We start from the raw sequence: 21,867 nt of genomic DNA on the forward strand, positions 1-21,867 counted from the left end.
CAGGCATGAGCCACTGTATCCGACCAGTTTCTCCTTTAATATGTGTAAAACTATTTAGTTTTTCTTCCCTCTAAGATACACCTTTACTTATATTATTTTTATTTTCTGTGTTCTTTTATTTCTTAATATTTCATAATTATGCAGTAATTAAGATCATATATCTCACTGACTTTAGGATTAAATGTTAGCTTCTTTTAGTAATTTAACAATGTAATTATACATTATTAAAATGTATTTTATATATTAATGGTCAACCATATTCCTTTTGATGACTTATTTATTATTACGTGCTGCTAGAAATAATTTAGCATTTTTTAATATATTCTCAAAATTCCTATGTAAATAAAAGATCTTGTTATAATAACATTTTTAAATCAAAGGACTGTAAAAAAATGACTTATCCTTAACAGTTTTGTTCTCCTCTATCAAATCAAAGCACTGGATAACTTAACAGTCTGCCCGTAATGTCTTGGCTGCTAGAAGTTCAGAAAAAGCACATGCTTGAGTTATTTAGTTGTAATCATATAGTACCTGAGTTTTTATTGTAAACTAGTTTAAATAATTTTTAAATGGTTAATAATTAGTTAGTTTTAATCTTTTTTTTTTATTTTAAATGTTCTCAGAGAGTCAAACACAGAGATATTGCCTCAAGCTCAAATAAATTCGCTAGTTTTCTTATGTGTAAAACTTAGAAAAAATACATTATAACCTGCTCAAGAACAATATAAAAAAGAAGAAATTCAGAGAAGAGAAAAATTAATGTAAGTTATTTGAGAATTTGATGAATTCAAACATTAAACTTTTAAATCTCCTACTTTTCCTTTTATCTGCTGAATAATTTCACCAAAGGAAATATTTTTAAGCTTATTTGTATGCTTCTCCCTCTGTTCAGTTTGTAAGCAAAGTTAATCTGAAAGAAATGTGCTCATATATATATAATTATAAATATATATGAATACATATATAATTATAACTATATATATGAATATATATACACACACATACACACACGTAGAATGACTGTCGTTAGCTATCTGTTATTTTAACCTTTGTAGATGAATTTATACAATGAGGCAGGTAGGAGAGGTGGCTGCTGGCCTTTTGAAAATTCCATCTGATGCCTAAAAATTGAAAGTTTCTAGGAAATGTTAAATCAATCCATCAGTATCAATATCTCATGCTGAAGGGACACCAGTTATTTTCTGGATGAATACACTAGTTGCCCTGGATACTGACCATTATTCTTCTCCAAGAACACATCTCTTTTCAGACAGTCTAGCTTCAGTAATACTTTAATTTGCAAGACTAACCAAGCTGAACCATCACTGAAATGTATGTGGACTTAAATCAAAGGAATTGTGTAAGAAATAAACACCATTAAGCCTACTGCAATATCATTCCTATCTTACTGGATAGGAATATCAGTTACCCTGAATTGCTGAGGCCTTCAAAATAGTTAAACTTTGATTTTGGTCTTGTCTTTTTTTTAAGCTCTTTGCTTTTTTTTTTTTTTCCATTTTATTCAGAGAATCCTTTTTTATAATTTATCTTTTAGTTTATTTACTCATATACTCATTTCTTCAGTGAATTTTGCAGAACAGAGCAATGCATCAGACTTTGGGTATATTGCTTTTGGAGATACAAAGATGAAAAACAAATTGCCTTTCTTTAGATGTTATTATTCCTACAAAAGAGGAAATGAGGCCATTTATAGTTAATTCTATAGATATCATTCATGTTTATACAAATGTGTACGTGTGTAGTGAATGTAGTTACACAATTTTAAACTTGGTTTATTTTTTAAATTTCATAATTCAAGGGGGGATTTACAAGAAATAGCATTTGTCATTAACTGTTGTCAGGTGCTAAATTGCATATGATAGTACTTTAACCCCTCAAAATACATCCTACCAGGCATAAACTATTAGTCATATTCTACAGCAGAAATTAAAGTGTAGAAGGATTAAGAAATGTCCTCAGTTTACTAAACAACAGGTCTTATATCTAAGTGTCAAATTTGTGTGTAAACAATCTAATTTTATTAATTTCTGTGCATCATACTGCTTCCTGAAAAGCAGTATGTTCTATTTTACTACCAAGACTGTCTCCATGTCTGAAATATTCAAGATATGGCACCATCTTGTTATTTATATGAATGTACTATAAAATATATATCAAATGGTTGATCTAGTTAAGTTCTACATGACCAATGGTAAAAGCATAAAAAGTTCGAGTTGGAAAATAAGTTTAAGTCTAGCCCAAAACGTCAAATCTGAAATTCAAAAAGATTAAAATAATTGCTCAAGATCACACAGTTCTTTTGAACCAGTCCAACGCTGAAACAATGTTATCTAACACTAATTTTAGTTTTCTTTTTACTTATTTCTTATTCTCACTTAGATACCTATATTTGGCAATGTCATATATTCATATAAACTTCATTATACTCTGTGATCACATCTATACATTATCATTATGGACAATAACATTTAGACAACACAATCAACCATCTTTATTTTCACAATCTTTATTTCTCTGAGGTGGATAATCAGTGATTTCAATGTCTTTAGGCTATAGATTATTCCATATCATGTGTGTTTAATAAGTCTTTAATAAGTCTTATTCCTGTTTAAATTCATTAGCAACGTATGGGCCTTGTTTTATAGACTTATAGGACATAAATCAGCTTAGATCTTTAAAAGTGTCTTTAAAAACCACAAATAGATGTTTCCTTTTTTTTCTATTCTGAATGTCTAAAAATCTACGAGCACATTAACTTATGCTCCTAGAAAAATGGAGTAGACACACATTTCTTGATTCCTCTCTTACATACAACTTGAAATTATACAGAAAACAAACATAAGGAGACTGTAAAAGTAGAGAGAAAAAGCAACCCAGCTGAGTATCTTGGTACCAAGAAATACCACGGAAGTGTGGTTCCTGAGTGTCATTTTGTCTCATGTATCTCAGATTCAAATTGTATAAGCTGGCAACCCTGAAATGGCAACATACACAGAAGAAACAGTAATAACAATAACCTGCTCTCTGTAGCTAAAAGGCCAGGAAAGAAACAACCTAGCAAGCACAGCAGAAAACTTTACTATAGCCAAACACCACAGGAAAAAGGCTGTGACACACCCGCACCAGCAAAGGCCAAGTGGGGATCCTGGGCTTCCACACACACCTGATGGTAATAAAATGCCCTCCCCTTCTCTGCTGAGGTGGTGTCACAAGCAGCTCACTGGAGAGTCAGGACTTCCACCATCATCCTCTAGGTGGCACTGTAGAGGCCATCCAGGTAGCCTGAACTCCCACGCTTCATCCAGAAGCACAGAGGAGTCCCAGTTTCATCTCTGGTACCAATTAAGGCTGAATGGAGGAACTGCTACTTTGATAGGGTAGCACCCCTCACTTCCCCTCTCAGACCAATGTCAGGGAAAGACAGTTAAAATAGAAGGGTTGAAAATATGGAGATATATGTAGTAAAACATGTTTAAGTTCAAACAAAATCACTCATCATACCAAGAACCAGGAAGATTTCAAAGAGACTGAAAAAAATCACAAGTAATAGATGCTAACACCAAGATGACAGGGGTGTAAAAACTATTTGAAAAAGATTTAAAAGTAGCCATAATAAGAATTAAAATAAATAAATAAATAAAGGCTTTAGGAAAGATATGGAAAATCTCAGTTACAAAAAAAAAAAAAAAAAAAAAAGAAGAAGAAACAAACCAGAACAAAATGGAAATTTTAGAACTGAACATACAATAATTTAAATAAAACGCTCAGTGAATAAATTCGACAGCAGAATGGAGGAAATGGAAGATGTGTCAGTAAACTAAAAAGTAGAATAACAGAAATAACCAGTCATAACAACAAAGAAAGAGTAGAAAGGAAAAAAAAAAAAAAAAAAAAAAAAAAACTGAACGAAACTCCAATGACCTGTGAGATCAAAGAGTCCTACGAGGAGAGGAGAATCTGTGGGGCTAAAAGGGGACTTGAAAAAATAAAGGCTGAAAACCACCAATCTGGCAAGAGACATATATCTATAGGTTCCAAAAGCAGAGGAAAGCGCACAGAGTATAAACCCAAGACACATCATAATTTAACTTCTGAAACTGTCATTTGTAGCAACATGGGTGAACTTAGAGTACATTATGCTAAGTGAAATGAGCCAGGCACAGAAAGACAAATACTTCAGGAGCTCACATGTGGAATCTAAAAACTCAGACTCTTATTGGTAGAGAGTAGAATAGTAGCTACCAAAGTCAGGAGTGAAGGTGGGATGGGGAATAAGATGTTGGTCAAAGGGTACAAATTTCCAGTTAGACATGAGCAATTAACTTTGGAGATAAATAGTACAAAAATGAGTAAGTACATGCGTGAGGTGATTAATATGTTAATTAGCTTGAACAATCATCCCACGACATATACATACATCAAAATATCACCTTGTATTCCTGAAATACATACAATTATTATTTGCTGATTAAAAATAAAAATAAACTTCTGAAAACTAGAGACAAGAAACAAATCTTAATAGCAGCCAGAGGAAAACTGCATGTTACATAGAAGAAAACAATTTTAATAATAATAGATTTCTCATCAGAAATCAGAGAACAGAAGGAAGTGGCCCAATATTTTTCAAATATGAAACGAAAGCTGTCAACTCAGTAACCTATGTCAAGGGAAAATATCAGAAATAAACGGAACATCAAAACAGTCTCAGATGAAAGGAAATTAAGATAATTTGACAAAACAGATGGCAAAGAATGGACAAAAGGAATTTTCCAAAGCATTAGGGAAGTAAGCAATTAAAGAAGAAACCTGTGAACATCAAGAAAAAAGAGAACACTGTGAGCAAAAATATGAGTGAATAAAAATAGGCTTTCCATCTCATAGTAGTTTTCTAACTTGTGTGATGGTTGAAGCAAACAAAATCTAACACTGTTGTGTGCAGAGTAAATCTTTAAGATAATTATATTACAAACAGGGGAGGCTAAAGAAATGTAAAGGGATGTAAAGTTTCTATGCTTCACTTTACTGGTTAAATGGTGATGCTTGTAGACTAATAAGTAATGTATATATACTGCAGTACCTAAAGCCACCGCTAAAAAAGCTGGACAAAGAATATACCTGAAAACACTATAGATATATCAGACATTTTGTAGATGTGGATAGATTATTCTAAAACCTATGCAAAATGGCAAAGAAAATAGAATATCTAAAATAACTTTGAAAATCAAGGCTATGTGGTATCGACAGAGTGGTAAACTCATTAAATAAATGGAAAAGAACAGGGAACCCCAATACAGACACCTACAGTTATGCCCAAATGATTTTTGAAAAAAGTATACAAGCAATTAGAGAAAAGATGGACATCTGGCTGGGTGCAGTGGCTCACTCCTGTAATCCCAGCACTTTGGGAGGCCAAGGCGGGTAGATCATGAGGTCAGGAGATCAGCCTGGCTAACATGGTGAAACCCCGTCTCTACCAAAAATACAAAAAGCTAGCAGGGCGTGGGGGCACGCGCCTGTAGTCTCAGCTACTCGGGAGGCTGGGGCAGGAGAATCACTTGAACCCAGGAAGCAGAGGTTGCAATGAGCCAAGATTGCACCACTGTACTCCAGCCTAGGCAACAGAACAAGACTCTGTCTCAAAGAAGAAAGAAAAAAAAGATAGACATCGATAGGCAAAAAGTGGAACTTGATCTAAGTTTCTGACCAAATGCAAAAATAAGTTCAAAATGAACCATGAACTTAATGTGAAATGTGAAACTGTAACACTTTTAGAAAAGTAGAATAAAATCTTTGGAATCTAAAGCTAGGGAAAGAATTATTAGTCTAAACATCAAAAGCATGAGCCATGAAAGAAAAAAATGATAAATTAAAAATAATCAAAATAAATGTTGCTCAGCATAAAACTGAAAAGAAATGTGAAAAGAATGGAAAAACTACAAAATGGGGGAAAATATTTACAAACCACATAGCCAACAAAAAGTATCCTCTAAAATATATAAATAACTCATAAACTGTAAGTGGGAATGTAAAATGGTACAGTCATTCTGGAAAGCAGATTGTCAGTTTCTTAAAAAAAACAAAACATGCCACTAACGTATGACCCAGTGATTGAACTCTTAGACATTTATTAAAGAGAATGAAGAATTCTGTTTATTCTAGAATCAGTACACAAATGTTCATGAAAGCTTCATTCATAATAGCCAAACACTAGAAATGGCCCTGATGACTTTCAACAAGTGAATACAGATACTGTGGCTTATTCATATCATAGATACTACTCAGCAGAAAAGAGAACAGACTAGTCACACATGAAACAACCTGAATGAATCTCCAGAGAATTCTGTTGAATGGAAAGGGTCAGTCCCTAAAGGAAATGCCCTGTATAATTCCATTATATAAGTTTCTTAAAGTTTCTTTATAAAGAAGTTATAAAGTTTCTTGAAAAGTTTCTTAAAGGTTCTATATAAGTTTCTCAAAGTGACAAAGCTATGGAAGTGGAAAATAAATTAGTGGTTGCAGGTGATTAAGAAAGGAGTGGGAAAGAAGGGAAGTGTGCACAGCTATGCAAAAAAGCAACATGAGGGATCAATGGAATGAAGGAAATGTTCTGTATCTTGACCGCATCATTGTCTATACCCTGGTTGTGAGACTGTACTATACTTTTCCAAGATATAATCATTAGGGAAAACTGGGTAAAGAGTACACTTGATCCTTCTGTATTACTTTGTACAACTTCATGTGAATCTACAGTTATCTCCAAATAAAAATGTTTAATTAAAAATTCACAAGCACAAATGCGTATTTCTTCCTTCATTCATAAATATTTGTTATCTTCTCTAGAAACGCACACAGGTAAAAATAACTCACTTAAAATTTCACAACCTAAAGGCTTCTATTAACAATTTTGGGACTTTTTAAATGTGTATGTGTGTATATATATGTAATATATATAAAATGTATAAATGTATATATGCATATATAAATTTATATTTAATATATAATACATATAAATGTGTATGTATATATAGAGAGAAGAATGCTTTTTTCCTATAGAAACAGATTCACAGTGACTATGGGCTGAACTGTGCTTCCCTGCAAAATTTACATGTTGAAGCCTTAACTCCCAATATGACTGTGCTTGGAAATATGACCATTAAGGAGATAATTTAGGCTAAATAAGGTCATAAGGGTAGGTTACTAATTTTATAGAATTTGTGGCCTAGATCTCTCTCTCTCTCTCTCTCTCCCCCAGCCCCCAACCCAGTCCCCATGCACATACAAGGGATGGCCATGTGAGGACACAGTGAGAAGATGACCATCCAGAAGCCAGGAAAAGAGGCCCTCGCCATCCTGACCATGCTGGCATCCTGAGGTCAGAATTCCAACCTCCAGAACTGTGAGAAAGTAAATTTCTGTTTTTGGAGCCACCCAGTCTAAGGTATTTTGTTATGGCAAACAGAGCACATGAAGACAACAACATTCATTTTTTCATTCAAGAAATATTTTTATGCATCTAGCCTGAGAGACAGCATATTAAAGTATTCACTCTATACTTATCACTTAATGTATACTAAATCTCCCCATGGAAAAATATGTTTTATATGATAATTTTTAATGGATTAATAGAATTCATAGACTTGCCATATTCTTTACTTTTATCACATTTGTATTTAGTCACTTACTGTTCTAAAGATTAGAAAGTTATAAAGATAATTTTTAAATAAATTAGAAAGTCATTAAAGTCTGATTATAATTTGAATAACTATTCAGGCCCAAGAATATTTAAAATGTACTGAAATCAATATCGGACATCATAATCTGAATACTGAATGATGCCTCTTGAATTCAGAGAAATGTCAAAGACAACAAAACATCCGATTTCCAGCAGCCTCTCAGAATCTAGTAGATAATGGACTTCTTTATAATATACTTGATTGCAACATCCATCATGTAAAAGGTACTGGATATATACAGTTCTATTTATTCAATTGACTGATCTGTTAAAATTAAAGTCTGGAGAAGTCTTAGGCTAACAGTCAGGTACTCTGCTTCTTGTGTATGATTTACCCAGCTATTGATAGACCCAACATCCCATGTATTTGAGGCATGCAAGACAGAATAGAAAAATCACTGCTGTCAGGAGAACTTTCTTCACATCTCTTTTTAAGACAATTACCTATCTTATTGGCTCTCAATCAAGGCAGTCTCATTCCTTCTATGACTTTGGAAAACGTTGGAAGCATATTTTTGCTTGATAGGAGTGGGGTAAGGTGGGGCTGATAGCTATGTAGTCTAGTGGTAAAGAACCAGGAATCGGGATGCCCTGCAATACATGGGGCAGTTCTGTACAATGACTTGCCTGAGACTCTGCCCAGGTTTCAAATGTCCTACAAGATATTCTCAAAGGTGAAAACTTACTTATAATTATCTGATCCTGGAATTTAATCCCATTTTACGTATATACAAAAGTATTTCAGGAGATTTAATATACATTTATTATTTTTCAGAGACCATAACTTCTATGTAAATAAACTTTATCTCATTTTGTATACATTTTCAAGAATTCATCATCAGTTTTGAAAATCATATCACCCAAGGCAGCATTAGTCTCAGTATTTTATGGCACTAAATATTTCCTTTCAACTGTGTGTGTGTGTGTGCCATAAAAAGATAAAATATCTCATTTCCTTGTGATTGTTCTTGTAATTAAAACTAGCTTATTTATTTAACTTGCTCTCCTATTCTTACTTAAAAGAGTTCATGTAATCAGAGCGTGTTTAGTTACGAGTCAAATTAGTCATAAAAATCCTTTTCATTCTAAAGATAAGTCATAAGATTTAAGATTTCTTCTCGGGAATATAGTCTGAAAACAATTTTGGACTAAGTTTTTAAAAGAATGTCAGTGGTAAGGAACATGAGCAATTGCAATTTCTAGGAACATAAATATATCTTTTGGAAAGGTCTGTATCATGCAGGTAGCAGATACTTTCCACGAAATGATTAACACTTACAGGGTAACTGCAGGGAGATAGGTTATAATCATGCTGTCTTAGCCCCTGTCAGCATCAGTTAATGTTTCAGTTACTGGAACAACAGAGATGATAGATACAAAACAGAAAAAATAAAAAAGAAACATTACAAAATTATTTTCTGGGTATTTTTTTGCCTTAATAACTACATTTCCCCAAAACATTCAGTTTCATATCACTGAATAAAGAATGCATTCCTCGATATTTAGGTAGAACCACCACATAAGCTAGTGTGGTATTAAAATCAGAAAAACCCAGCCAATCATATTATTTTTATCAATGCAAGTCACAATTAAACTGTGTGGACTTGTATTTTATTGTGACCACTCTCTAAGATAAAATAGAATAATAAAACTTAACATCAAGTTTGATAGAAAAAAACTAATGGGCTTATTAAACTTCAGATTTAAAACATTGAAAGATAAAAATGTATATTAAAAAACACATTTTGGTTTATTTTTGCTGTTTGAAAGGATCTGTTTCTCTGGTCTACTGATAAGAAATGGGTTATATAATATTTCTATGATAAACTAAGTGAGTTGTCAATAGTGTATCAGCATTTTTCAAATCTCTACAAACACATGCCCATGACATACCATGTTAATTGTTTTTTTTTTTTTCGGTTTTTTTTTTTTTTTTTTTTGAGACAGAGTCTTGCTCCATTGCTAGGCTGGAGTGTAGTGACATGATGTCGGCTCACTGCAACCTCCACCTCCTGGGTTCAAGCGATACTCCTGCCTCAGCCTCCCGAGTAGCTGGGACTACAGGCACGTGCCACCATGCCCAGCTAATTTTTTGTATTTTTAGTAGGAAGGGGGTTTCAGCATGTTGGTCAGGCTGGTCTCGAACTCCCGACCTCAGGTGATTTGCCTGCCTCGGCCTCCCAAAGTGCTGGGATTACAGGCCTGAGCCACTGCGCCTGGCCTATGTTAAAAAATTAAAACAAACAAACAAAAAACAAACAAACAAACAAAATCTGTTTTCTGATCAGAACAAAGCTACATACTGTTTTCCATTCAGAATATTCATAATGTTCATGAGCATATTAAAAGCTTTAAGATGTAATTCAATGACTAAGCCTATCAGACTTTGTTTAGACACAGTTTTGAAAATTTACTATGGTCTAATTCCTATAGATACTCAAAAGAAGGCACACTTTTCAAACAGGCTTTGGAAGACCCATGGCATCATACTGCGTTCGAGGGCACACAAGGTCTAAATTTACAAGAATCTCTCCAACACTTTAAAACCAATGAACTTAAATATAGGTTACTTCTTTCTCATTAAAGATACCCTGTATCTAATATTCCAGATTATGACGTCTAGCTTCTTTCTAATCTGTTCACTTCCCTGGGGATATCTGATCTCCCTACTCTTGAGATTGCCTTCTGCTATTACCTGCTTTATCCAAAGTTAGAAAATATGCAATTATGTAAAAGAAATGTTCCCTTCTGTAACTGTCACTTTTCTAGCACTCCTTTTTATTGCATTGCTTCAGCATTTTTTCACATTATACAATGAACACTGTTTTGCATTTCTTCTTATATTTCTTGGTGAGTATTTTAAGTCTTTTACAGAATCCTTCAGTCTTCATAACTATACTTTCTATTTCCTAAATAGCATCCTTTCTAAACCTATAGTTTTTACCTGTCACACATTTCTGCAGTGCCTTTCACAGTGTACTCCAAAATATGAAAATGCAACTTATTCTGTTGATTTGCAGAATCTACTTAAAAATAAAATATAAATTGAATATATATATATATATGAAAGATTATATTTGCATGGTTGCCCAAAGAGAATAAAATGAAGAGTGAAAAAAATAGGAGTAATATTTTGTTATAGCAGTTTGAGTGGACTACAACAATTGACAATGCTTTCATTTCATGTAGCAAGTGGAAGTCACCTGGTTCCTGTGAACACTGGCATGTGTTAGATTATCTGTTTTTTTCAAGGCTACCTAACAATAACAGTTGGATTTCAAGGCAAATCTAGGTACAAACATACTAAATGATGGTGCTGTTTATAAAGGTCCCTTGTATAAAAGAACAGCCTGTGTATGAATTTTTGGCTTTTCAGAACAAGGAAAGATTGAGAACTAAAATATTGAGAATTATCATTAAAATGTCACAGATTTAATTTCATATTGTTAAGTATCTTTGAGTATATGTTTTACTTCCTCAACTAGATATGGGGACAAAGAACGTTTATTTTACCTTTTTGAATTAACAATGACTTCTGCTAATTTCCACAAAATTACAGAACATCACAATTATGTTGATTTTAGCTGTCATTTGTTTTTATACCTACATTAATTATAAAGTATAAGAGCTTTGATTCCCACTATTATGCATTATGCCATGTAATAAACAAAACAAGAACATGGGCCCCCTGAACCTAAAATAAAATTATATTTTTTAAAAAGCATAAGGAATTTAAATGACTTGGTAATGTTCATGCAATTAGTCAATACCAAATGTAAGGATTAAATTTAACATTGTTTTAAAACTATAACTTTTAAAGAAGTAAATAAGCATCCAACTTTTATTCTAGTATTTATTTTGTAAAATTATCTTTACTAATAATTACAGAATATGAATTTCATAAATATTAATTTCTGAGATGAATAATAAGTATTTAGACTTTCCCTTCCCTGATTGCACCATTTGTCACACAGCTAAGCAATGGGTATATCTAAACACGAAAGTGAAAAGAATACCAAAAACAAAGAGAAAATTCTTATATAACATAGGCCAGAGTAGAGATGTAATATCTGTCTAAGCCTTCAGAATATCTATTAAACAGTTTTAGACACAAAGCTATAATAAAGGTCCTTGCAATGGTGTGAGGATGCATAGTGATCTTTCTCTTTTAAAAGAGTTTTGATGACCCCAGCTTCAAATGATTAGCTTGTCTTGACATAATGGAGAAGCCTATGTAAAGAGTATTTCAAAAAGATTATGCAGAAGCTCTACGTCTCTATCAGAGAGCAGTTTTAAAGGGGATAATGTGTCACTTAGAGTTGGATGCTCTTCTCCATTGTCTTCCCTGTCGATTTTACTAAGGTTCTTAAAATGTATATCAAAGTAATGTGATGTGTGCTGACAAGTTGAGTAAATCTACTTCGTTTACTACGTACATCAGCAGAACTTCAAATTTTACTAGGCATAGTTTCATTTTCAGTAATGAATTGAAATATTTACTGTGCAAAGTGTTTATGGATAACATATTAAAGATATGCGAGGAAGAAGGAGAGAACAAATGTATTGCTAATTGCAAGGCGTGAGGAAGTGGCCAGGTTGTGTACACTTAGTTTAGTCCTTTGTAACTATTTTCAAATTTCGCATGATGGTGTGCACAGGCACTGATATGAGATCACCAGGAGTAGAATCACTTTCCTACTACATACGTGGCGAGGTGTTCCCAAACAAGCACTAAACTTCTTTGTGCCTCATTTTCTTCATCTGTAAATTGGGATCATCATAATAATGCCTACCATGGGGAGGGCTATAAAAACATGAAATATAAAGTGCTTAGCACAGTATCTAGAACACAATTATCAATCAGTGACTTAGCTAGTAGGGTGATTAGTAAATTGATACAGTCCGAAGTCTTAATAAATCTGTACAAAGTCTTCAAAACAGTCCATAAATAGTTCCTAAATTAACTTTTACAAAATAAAGAATTTTAAAAATGTATTGCTCATTTTATTAACAAAAATATTAACTTTTTAAAAATTAATTTGAATCCATATGAGGATAAAGATGATGTAATCTGGATGCATGTAGGAATACAGTAGACTTTGAAATAGTTTTCTAACTTTGGGGCCCAATCAGAAATCATCCTTCCTTGGGCAGGGATGGAAAATGATGAGTTGCAATTAAACAAAGCACATATTTAATTTAATTTAATTTATTTATTTATTTATTTATTTATTTATTTTTTTGAGACGGAGTCTCGCTGTATCGCCCAGGCTGGAGTGCAGTGGCCAGATCTCAGCTCACTGCAAGCTCCGCCTCCCGGGTTTTTACGCCATTCTCCTGCCTCAGCCTCCCGAGTAGCCGGGACTACAGGCGCCCGCCACCTCGCCCGGCTAGTTTTTTGTATTTTTTAGTAGAGACGGGGTTTCACCGTGTTAGCCAGGATGGTCTCGAACTCCTGACCTTGTGATCCGCCCGTCTCGGCCTCCCAAAGTGCTGGGATTACAGGCTTGAGCCACCGCGCCCGGCACAAAGCACATATTTTAAATGTCAGAACAAATCCTTTAAATTACGTTAGTGGTATCTTATTACTGGACCACTTACTGTAGCTGTAATTACCATACATAAGAATAAATGGGTGGGGAAGTGCAAAATAGGTATAAACAAAAATCATTGAGGAGAATAAAGAGTTATAAACTCATTTTTTTTTTTTTAGTATCATGACAGAATAAAAAATAACACCACATTCAGGACAATGATTTACCTGTCTCTTCAAAAGCATTATATACTAGGTTTATTTATAATTTCTATGCTGTATTCTGAGTCACATACTTTTGCACTATAATCTTCATAATTACCCTGAAAGAGAATTTGCATATAAGAAAACTGAAGTTTATAAAGGTTAAATAATTTGCCTAAGGTCAATTCAATCTTCAACTGAATTAAACAGTGTGCTTAGCCATATAGAATTTGTTCCATATGTATAGAATTTGCTGATTTGTTGTCTGTTTCTGTAAATAAAACTTTATTTGAATACTGTCAGGCCTATTTATTTACATATTCTCTATGTCTGCGTTAGTGCCATGAAACACTGTAGTTGTAACAGAGATCATATGGTCCATGAGGCTTCAAATATTTAGTATCTGGCCCTTTAAGAAAAAAATTGCATTACATTCTAGACCTTCAATGCAGTGGAGGCGTGAGGAGCCTGAGGATCATTTTGTCCATCAGGCCTGTATAGTGGTAGAGACATGGGTCCAGATTTCTCTAGTGGTGTAGCCACCCAGATCTAACCACTGAGTTTCCCAGTTGCCAAGGCTACTCTGCACAGGACAAGGGGGTGCCCTAGCATCTCAGCATTCTTCAGGCCCTAAATACCTGCTGTAAGTGCTCTCAAGGGATAGCATAGCAACTCTTCCACTAACATTCATTTTGAACCCAGAGAAAAGAGAGTCCAGTGATTAGAATAGACTTGACCCATTCTCCTCTCTTCAGAGCTTCTTAGGTTGCTTTAAGGACACAAACACAGAGGATCATTTCTTTCTTTTCCAATTTTCTTTTATCCTGGGGCAACTAATCAATTTTATTTCACATTTTTAAAAGCTATACATAACAAAGAAGCATATTCAAATCACTCTAACCATTCCAGTTCAATTAATAACTAGAAGGAAATTAGTTATTGCTGCTCCAGAAAAAGTTTATGGGTTGAGCTGTCTCTATGGTAGCAAATACATTTGAAAGAAGTTTTCAAAATACTGTGCACAATTTTCTTTTGTGTGTGATAGATTAGTTATTCAACTGGATTGTTTCAATCAATAGGCTATTTTGAAATTCCCTGATATGCACATTTTAGGAGAGTATAAATCATGTGTTTTAAATATATCATTGCATAACTCTATAACCAAGAAATTCTTCATTAACTTACATGTCTCTGGGATCCATCATATTCACACCTTTCAATTTTTCCTAGACTGCCATCTGAGAAATACAACTTCTCTGCACGGTAGTCGATAGTGAGTCCATTTGGAGTGAGTATGTCTGTACTGACCACCACTTGAGCATTCTTCCCAGTCAGAGTAGATCTCATGATACTTGGATGCTGTTCATTCCAGTTGGTCCAAAACATTAAACTAATGAAAATGAAAATTGTAACTATAAGTCAAACTTCTCATCGAGAGTAAAAATACTAATAGAAACATGTCAATAGCAAGCTATTTAAAAAGAAGCAGAATTATTTACCTCATATTCTATGACCCTTAACAAAGTCTAGGTAATAAAAGGAGATATGCATATGATATTTGCATGTTAATTTTACCCGGGTTCTTAAATGAAACCTAGAACCTACTTCTAAAAAAATGATTTCCTGGGTATTCCTTCAAATAATTTAGTTAAATTGTTAGATGCATGAGGATTTATTTTAATCAAGAACAAAACAGTGATCTTAAGTTTGTTTTCCACAAACTGCAGATATACTCTAACTTATTACCACATTTCAGCTGATCCAGTATAATCATTCTTATCCTAAGTATAATTATCTGCTTCAATTGATGAAAATAAAAATCTTCTTCCCTTTCTAATTTTCCTTTTTAAATTCTACATTCTCTTTTGTATTTGTTTTGGAGAAAGGAAATTACTAAACTCCTGTTTTTTACATTTCTGTTTTTCTCTCTTAGTGTGATTTTTTTTTTTTTTTTTTTTTTTTTTTTTTTTTTTTTTTTTTTTGAGACGGAGTCTTGTTCTGCCACCCAGGCTGGAGTGCAGTGACCGGATCTCAGCTCACTGCAAGCTCCGCCTCCCGGGTTCACGCCATTCTCCTGCCTCAGCCTCCCGAGTAGCTGGGACTACAGGCGCCTGCCACCTCGCCCGGCTAGTTTTTTGTATTTTTTAGTAGAGACGGGGTTTCACCATGCTAGCCAGGATGGTCTCGATCTCCTGACCTCGTGATCCACCCGTCTCGGCCTCCCAAAGTGCTGGGATTACAGGTTTGAGCCACCGCGCCCGGCCAGTGTGATTTTTCTATAAATTACAATATCATTTCTAAAACTCTAGGGATGACTCTTAAATTCTTCAGCATAGTATCTGTTCTCTATGGATTCCCAGGTATAATCATTTAAGGGCAGGTTAGCATTACAGCCAACAAAGTTATTCAATAGGTGGTTTTGAGTATTTTGTGACACTTATTACCAAAATTACCAAATAATTGTCAAATTAACAACAAAAATGTTTGTATTCAATTTTCATTGTTGGTAATTTTACTTATAAATTGTGCCATTTAATATAAAAAATAGTGAATTAAAACATTTTAAAAGTTATGCATAGAATGTAAAGTATTAAACCCACAATTTATTTACAATATTTTCCTAGATTGTAGGTTTTATAACAAGAGAATTTTAGAAGTGTTAGTAGTGTTCCTTTCATTCCACCCTCCCCACTTCATTTCACAGGTGAGAAAACAGAATGGTCCAGAGAGCTCAAGTAATTAAAGTTTTCACAAATAATTAGTAACTGAACCAAATTTTAAACTTAGAGAGCCTAACTTTGATTTGCAATTTAGGATTTTATTTTAAAATATCTGTTAATCTATTAACATACAATGGTGTTTTGAAGGTGTCATTTACATATATGATAAATTGCCTTTTCATACTTTAATTACAAATAATTATCAAATTGAAATTTTTCCATGTTTAATTTTAATTTACAGTTCACCATATGCAAGGTGAAAAGTGTAAATGTTAGCCTATGTAATAAATAATTACAGGATAAAGCACTTACTAATTAAAACTCATCGTACATAATATCATGAGTGACCGCTTCATTTTTACTTCAAAACTGACTTATAAATTCCTTCGTCCAACTCTTTTATTCCTACTGTGTGACATTTATTATTGTCCTGAGATTCTTTTGGTGATGTGTTGAGATAAATGCAGCTGAGCAGCAAACCATAGCCTGATAGGACAGTGGTGGGAGCAGTCTCCCCAGCTCCATGATGAGTCATTGCATCGCTCAACCTTCACATATAAGATGATGTTCAATTAAGTGAATTAAATCTGACCTCACTTTTAGCTCTACAGAAAGGTTCAGATTTACAGCTATTTTCACACTGACCAATTCATGTTACTTAGTCCTTTCTTCTGATAAGTGGTCAGGGTCAGTGATTATCTGTTACTGCTTTTTATTCTTCAACTTTTTTTTTTTTTCTTTTTAAATCACACCTAAAAAGAACTCTTCTAGTTTTGCTCAAGGAAGGCCAGAGGCCAGATTGGTCTGATTTTTGTTTATTTGTTTCATTTAAAAATAAAAAGCATTTTCTTGTAGTTAACAAACAACTTTACCATATTGTATATGAGAGTGAAAGTTGATAGATATTCTTTGTCCCTTACCTGTACTTTGTTCTTCAGGTGTTTTTTTTTTTTTTTTTTTGGTAACTGCTTTAAGATATCCCCCAAAACACAAATTTTTTCTTTGTTTTTATTCACTGAGTATATTTTATATCCAGAATATTTTCTTTTGTCGTGATTTTTTTACAAACATTATTTTAGTTGTCTATACAATATATCATCAAACAGCTGTAGAACACTTAGACTATTATCAAGTACCTAGTGATGAAAAGACAGCTGCACACAAATATTTTTGTATTGTTGCAGTTTGCTTTCTTTTGTATTTCAATTTGGGAGATCTCCAGATGCTATAATTACTTGATTAAAATGAAAAAAACAAAACAAAAAAAAAAAACTCTTAGTCTTCCGTGTATGTTAATTTTTTTAAATTTATGATTCCAATCAGCTATGCATTAATGTCTTCTTCATAAGCCTTTTCCAGCATAGTATTGTCTCTTTCCATTTTGCCTTTAATTATTTAAATTTGTTTTTACTGGATTTCTCAGAGAGATGAAGCCTGGCATTTAAAGGGTCCAGATTTTAATTTTTCACATTTATGATGCTCTTACATAAAAAAAGTTTTATGAATTGTGAAAATAAAACTTCAAAGAAAAACTTTATTTTAAAATTAATTCTTCTTAAAATTAACAGAACTCTGATATTCTTTTGACTTATAACTATAATGAAGAAATAAAACTACACTGTTTCTTACTTTTGACATTCATCCAAGGCTAGCACATGTGGGTGGTCATCCTCTGACATGGTGATGACAGCTTCCCTGTCAAATGCTCCAGGTCGAGTCTGGTCCACAGTGTGTCTGGTGATGGATGAGGTGGTGGAGCTTGTCCAGTACAGTGTATCCCAGGCTCTGTGATAGGCAAGTCCTTCCACAGAACCCACATCTAGTGGGGAAAGAAAAAGAAAAAAAATATATTTTTATTTAAAAAAAAAAACTTCTGGACAGAAAAAGCATTAAGATATACATGTATAGCTGTTATTTTATCAACCACTTCTCCACAAAATCTCCTAAATAAAAACGTAGTCACTGTGATACCTACAATTGACAGCTGATTATACAGATATAAAGGGAGCAATTTTTGCAAAAATGTCATTATATTTATTCTCATAAATAAAAGAAAATTAAATAATTGTCTTTCATTTTGGAAAATGGTGGCTCTCTATCTTTCCTGTATCTTAATCAATTTTCAAAAGTATCCAACGTGTAACAATTTAGAGATGCTTTTGAAAATCTTATGTCAGCAATATCACTTTGGTACAATCACCAAGAGTATTCCCTTGATACTATAGATCTGGAGATGTCCAGGAAAAGCAAACACATGGAAAACTACAACAGTATGAGAAATACTTTTTTTTTTTTTTTGAGACGGAGTCTCGCTCTGTCGCCCAGGCTGGAGAAATCCAAAATCTAACTCCTTACTTGAAACTATCAAACAATGGTAGATAATGTTTTAATAGGTTAATGTGGCAATTTATTTGCTTCTATTCAACTAATGAGATAAAAACAAAACAAGAGAAAAAGAAATTAATTGCCAGCTAAAGCATGCTTTAAATGTCAGACAAAGATAAATGGTGATACACGGATCCTAACACATAAAAGTGACAAGGTGAAAAACAAAAGTAATTATTTCTTAAAATTGTATTCCCAATCTCTAGGGTACATAAAGTAGCTGTTTTATTTTTCATAGACATGCTTTGAGTGCATCTTTAAGTGTAATCAAATTATTACACTTTTCCTACATGTTATTAGTTTTCCTCAGAATTATTATTCTGAGCATGTTCAATTTAACAAAGAATATATACACCTTTTTCAGTCATACCAAGAAATTAACATTATTAAGACAGAGCATTTCCCGTGTTTTCCTCTCAAAGAATCTCTAAAAGGAATTATTCAGCTGCTATAAAAATAGGCAGAGCTGTTTCCAGGTTTAAGATGAGTTAATACTTAGTTTGGGGGGATCAATAGGATTTTGCGGGAGGGCAAGACAATAATTAAAGCTTTTGAACAATATTTTTCATTTTTTGTTATTTGTTTCTTTTTTACATACAACATGAAATATCCAATAATAATGCAATTAATGGCTATCATTTTTAGTTACCACATGCTAGAAATGATGCAAACTGTTTTTCACACATTGTTTTATTTTATGTATAAATCTATTCTGTGAAGCTTATGTCATAATTTTTCCATTTCCCAAGAAGAAAGCTGAAACGTATAGTCACAGGGCTGATAATATTAACACAAAATTTTTACTCCCCTCCCATTCATCTGATTCCAAAAGGCTATGTGCTTAGTAGCACCACTATTTGGATATGGGTTTACAATGCTTATTACTTAACCTCAATCTAAACCAACCTGAAACCAAAGGAATGATTCATCAGTCTCAACTTGTTTGACTCTAGGAGAATCGTATACCTAGTAATATACCATAGATAGTCTCCCCTCACACAGTCAACAAAGCAGTCTACAAGGTATTAATGGGGGTGATTAGTGCGAAAATGTAGCCTAGAGATGATGGAAGAAAAATTATAAAACACAGTCACTGTGAAATCAGTTAAGCTAATTTTATGTGATGCATACAGTGCTCCTATTTGGAGCGAGCGGATGAAAAGTTGATCATGGTTAAGAATGTTTAAATCAGTAATAAATCACATTTGCCAGTGTGTTTTTAAATTTCCAAATCATTTCAGAAATGCAGTTAACTCTATTAGTAGTATCTGTAGTATTACACGCCTTTCATCATTCACAAATAAAATGAGAAACGGCATAGCTCTGAAAAAATGTAAGCAAATGAGAATAATTAATCCATCCTCATTCTACATCTTCTCTTCCAGTAACTATGACATATCTTCCTCTTGGTAACTTTCTCTTGTCAATTCAGGAAGAAAACACTTGGTATCACCATTGAGGTGTGGCAGATGCTTCTTTTCTATGGTTAACGTAATTCCAGAGTTACTAGAGAACATAATACATCTCAATATCTAGGTATAATATGTTTTACTTTATTTTTGTAATAGATTATAACCAGAAATTACAGCTAATAATTATCTGTTGCTACATTTTAAAATATTTTAGTAATGTACTTGTTTCTAAAAAAGATGTTTAGATCCTTATAAAAATATATTTTTATTAACAATTAACAAAAGTTAACAAATCAACAAAAATTAATAATTTTTATTAACAAAAAGCCAGTTAAAATTATTGAAATATTCTAGTTGAGATAAGACATATTTCTCAATTTGTGATGATTTATCGACAGCGAGGGGACATGTGGTGTGTGTGTGTACGTGTGCACACACATCTGTGTTTGAACATTGAGATTCTCAAAACAGTTGAACAGCCAGAATAGGACTTTGAATTACTGATCCTGGAAGGCAATTATGTAGTTTGAAAATAAAATAAAATGCCTATCTACCCAACCAGACCTGAAATATTGAGCAGAGTAAATCAATACGAAGCTAAATTCTTGGAACTCAAGGATGTAGCACCTACATCTACGAAGATGCAGGATAGGTGTAATTAAGAAGATATCTATAATAGTGCTGTTTCAGCAGCTCCATACTTTTCACCCCAGCAATATACATACATACACACACACACATATATGTACACACACACACACACATATATGTGTGTGAAATGTAACGTAAAATCAGTAAAAATTCCATCGCCTTACCTCATGCACTTGCCAAGAGGAAAAAAAAAAAAAAAAAAAAAGAGTTTTCTTCCCTTTTACCCACTTTTGAGCAGGGAATTGGGTTTGGCTAAGCATGAGTCAGGTCCCGACATGTTTTTGCAGAAGAAAGAAGGGGAGGTCAGCACATCAAAAAATACAAGCCAGTCAGGCAACTCAGAACCGTGGTTGTACCCTATTTCCTGGATTCTAGTTTCCATAGCCATGATGGGGAAATTGATTCTGATAGCTTGACAGAGAAATAAACCACTCCTCTTATAGCTACCCAGAGGACTTCAGTTCATAGAGAACATAACTTTCATCTCATCACCACTGAGGAACAGCAATAGCCCCTTCTTGTCTGAACATTGTCTTAAAGGCAGCATAAGAGCTTACCAAATGGGAAAGGCTGTGAAGGATATTATTCACAGGGAGCCACATCCGTTAAACACTGTTATTCATCTGGCCAGGATAACAAGAGAAATTCACAGATAAATTCAGTTGTGAAGTGGTTTGGATGGGTCCTCACCCAAATCTCATCTTGAACTGTAGCTCCCACAATCCCCATGTGTTGTAGGAGGGACCCAGTGGGGGGTAATTGAATCACAGTGGCAGGTTTTTCCATGCTGTTCCTGTGATAGTGAATAAGTCTCACAAAATATAATGCTTTTATAAAGAGCAGTTCCACCGCACACACTCTCTTGCCTGTCACCATGTAAGATGTGCCTTTGCTGTTCTTTCACCTTCCACCATGATTGTGAGGCCTACCCAGTCATGTGGAACTGTGAGTTCATTGAACTTCCTTTTCTTTATAAATTACCCAGTCTTGGGTATGTCTTTATCAGCAGCATGAGAACAGACTAATACACAAAGTTAGCAGGAAATAATATTTATCTCAAAGACATGCTACAACTATAAAGCATCATAATGAAGTCCTCGTTGATTGTGTACTACTTTCTTAGGTACTGGCTTGTTCTCCAAAGCCACAGAGTATCAGTTTGTTGTTTGAAATTACACCATTAGTAGAAAGCATCCAAATCTTGTTTGG

General features: G+C 33.6%; 1 protein-coding gene across 1 annotated transcript in view; it reads right to left on the minus strand.

Moving 5' to 3' along the window:
* Positions 1-21,867, minus strand: part of LRP1B (LDL receptor related protein 1B) — a 1,897,925-nt gene that overhangs the window by 344,393 nt on the left and 1,531,665 nt on the right. Inside the window, exons 42-43 of the mRNA XM_073019651.1 lie at positions 17,840-18,029; positions 14,676-14,880 (exon numbers count right to left, since the gene is read on the minus strand). Coding sequence (XP_072875752.1) covers positions 14,676-14,880; positions 17,840-18,029 — 395 coding nt within the window. The remainder of the gene's footprint in view (positions 1-14,675; positions 14,881-17,839; positions 18,030-21,867) is intronic.

The sequence above is a fragment of the Chlorocebus sabaeus genome, chromosome 10, assembly GCF_047675955.1.
Source record: "Chlorocebus sabaeus isolate Y175 chromosome 10, mChlSab1.0.hap1, whole genome shotgun sequence".
Classification (NCBI taxonomy): Eukaryota; Metazoa; Chordata; class Mammalia; order Primates; family Cercopithecidae; genus Chlorocebus; species Chlorocebus sabaeus.